Source organism: Montipora capricornis, chromosome 10 (assembly GCF_036669925.1).
Source record: "Montipora capricornis isolate CH-2021 chromosome 10, ASM3666992v2, whole genome shotgun sequence".
NCBI classification, from domain to species: domain Eukaryota; kingdom Metazoa; phylum Cnidaria; class Anthozoa; order Scleractinia; family Acroporidae; genus Montipora; species Montipora capricornis.
In genome coordinates, this window is record NC_090892.1 from 2,218,001 (window position 1) to 2,220,500 (window position 2,500).

Here is a 2,500-nt window from a genome sequence, read left to right on the forward strand (position 1 = left end):
CCCTTGGTACTTCACGTATCGACCATTGCCTGTTCCGCAGGATAAAGGCAACGCAGGTTCTGGGGCAAGATTGCGCAAAACCTAGTACAACCTTGAATTTAAAGGACAGTTTCACGGTTTTGCGCATGTACAAGCTTTGGCGCTAGCAGTAGTAAACTTTACGATTTCTTACTGAACCAGATGATGTTCATTAATCACCGAGAGAATTATATAGCAAATACACTGAATGACTGAGGCCCAAATTTGTTTCCGTTTCCTGCATCAGCGCTTTCGATTGTTTCATAAAGAATGAAATTAAATAGGCTGACTGGACAGTTTGCCCATGCGCTGAGACAGGAAATCCTCCCTTTAAGCATAATTTGGGCCATTTTTTACAAATTTACAAGTTATCATCTTTCCTTTACACTGCATCCAAGTTTAAAATTATTTTAAGCACATATTACATTAGAGAAGCTTGTTTTGAATTTCTTTTAATTTACCATGGTCTCCAAAGCGGGTCATTGTCTGCTGGTCTTAAAGCTTGTGGCTGATCACAATATCTTTGTGCAAATGCCTTGTTAAAAACAGGTATCAATTGAGGACTGTTCACCATCGCTAGCGGTGAATTTTGGCTTGGTAAGAGGACTGCGGCGATTTTTCCGTTAGCTAATTGTCCCGGAACGATTTGAAATTGTGTAGCGTTTAGTAAACTTCCAGGGTTTATTTCTGTGTGCTTCGTTACTAGATTCGTTGAAAAGCTTGCTGGTCCTAGTGGCTGCGTCATTGGTATGGTGATTGCTTGAGGTTGTTGCATTTGCTGCAGGTTTTCTGTTGCTAATTGTGTTGGTTTTACTACTGGACTGCAAGGTGTACAAAAGGACGCGAGGTGTGCAAGCAAACGTGAGCGAGCTTGAGTATCCAAACCGTCCAGTGACATCAGATACCTCGTCATTTCATTAGCACATTCGTTATATCCCGCTCGATAGCGAGCGATCGTGTTAGGATCATTAGCATTCATGCGCGCTGTTGAAAAGAACAAGGTAACGTATGAGTACATGTTTTCTCTTCGTAGTAAACAAGTGTACAATGGTAATTGTGCATAACTCTGTATTGTACGATTCTGGTCTATTAGCAGGTATGCTGGGAAGATCGTTTCACACTAACCTGTGATACTCTGACTCCTCATGGAACGCAAATAACGCACAGTCATTTCTAAAATGTCTGCTTTCTCTAGCTTAGAGTAACAGGAAGTCTGAAAACATAAATGAAAACAAATGAAGCAACCTTGTTTCCCGATAAGTAAAATGCAGGGAATTGAAATCTGTATTCAGATGATTAACAGCAATTGTCTTCATGTTGGCAGGAATCATACTATCATCACTGCTGTTAAGAAGTTGTGTCTTTTTAACTTACGTCTTTTTTCATAGCTTCTAATATGAGGTCTTTTAACTCATTAAGGCTCTGATTAATCCTTGCTCGGCGCCGCTTTTCCATTAAAGGTTTTGAAGACTGAAAAGCGAAAATAAAGTCATGTTCACATTGCGCTAATCGGAGATTATTTGGTCAGTTTTATGAAAGTTTGCAAAACTTTACCTTTCGCCTGTTATCGGGAGTAGAGTTTACGGAGGTACTTTCAAGAACCATTTTTTCGTCTTGGTCTCCAAGCGGACGCCTTGTTAAGTTTGCTTCTTCCCTCTCTCGTGCCCTCTTTAATCTAAGTGCTTACATGATGTGAGTTTTCATTTTTCGCTGTGGGAAAATCCTAGAGACATTTTTTTTTGCTCCAGGACCAATGAAAATGCGTTGTAAATAAACATCAGCTATCAAAGCGTGAGAACCCAAGACGGTGATTGGCTCATATATAGCAATATCGCATGCAAAGCAACTGAAATCGAACTGTTGTTTAGAAGCTAATTATGTGGTTGCTCCACAATGATCCATGCGAACTCAAAATTTCTTATTAAAACTTCATTAACCCAAAACAGACAAACCTATTGTAGTTTTTAAGCCATGTCCGTGGGAACGGTTAACGCTCATTGGCTCAAACATCAAACATAACAATACTAATAGGCATGTTTAAAGTAAACGTTCAGAAAGAACAATAAATGTTTATTCCTGCACGTGCCGAGGCATTATGTTGCCTTCATTCGCACTCGATTAAGTTCACTTGTGAGGTGCCCAGCGTCGAGCGAAACAAAAGAACCTGAAATTTTCCCACGGTCAGACGAGGTGGCTAAGTTTATTCTCAAATAAACGAAATAGCTATCGTTCGTTTCGAAACAACAAGGAATTTAGAACTTAGCTTGTGCTGCTCCAAAGAGAGAAAAGAACATTTCCAAACGAGAAGAAATTGGAGCCGACAGCAATCATTTTTGCTTTGCGACCAGATATTGCTGCCGGATCTCAGGTTTTTCCGCAATCGTGACATTGAAAACAAAGTACTTTCGGAGTTGCGAGCATTTTAGTACGGAATGTTAAACATTTGTGTAGTGTAAGTGGACATGACAAGCACTCGTGATAT

At 40.0% G+C, this 2,500-nt stretch overlaps 1 protein-coding gene across 1 annotated transcript in view; it reads right to left on the reverse strand.

The window, feature by feature from the left end:
• Window positions 1–1,958, reverse strand: part of LOC138019677 (transcription factor HES-4-like) — a 2,846-nt gene extending 888 nt beyond the window's left edge. Inside the window, exons 1-4 of the mRNA XM_068866540.1 lie at window positions 1,573–1,958; window positions 1,393–1,488; window positions 1,144–1,231; window positions 1–1,002 (exon numbers count right to left, since the gene is read on the reverse strand). The exon at window positions 1–1,002 is cut by the window's left edge and continues 888 nt beyond it. Of these exons, the coding sequence (XP_068722641.1) occupies window positions 476–1,002; window positions 1,144–1,231; window positions 1,393–1,488; window positions 1,573–1,623 (762 nt within the window). The 5' untranslated portion in view covers window positions 1,624–1,958 and the 3' untranslated portion in view covers window positions 1–475. The remainder of the gene's footprint in view (window positions 1,003–1,143; window positions 1,232–1,392; window positions 1,489–1,572) is intronic.
• Between the last annotated feature and the right edge of the window lie 542 nt (window positions 1,959–2,500).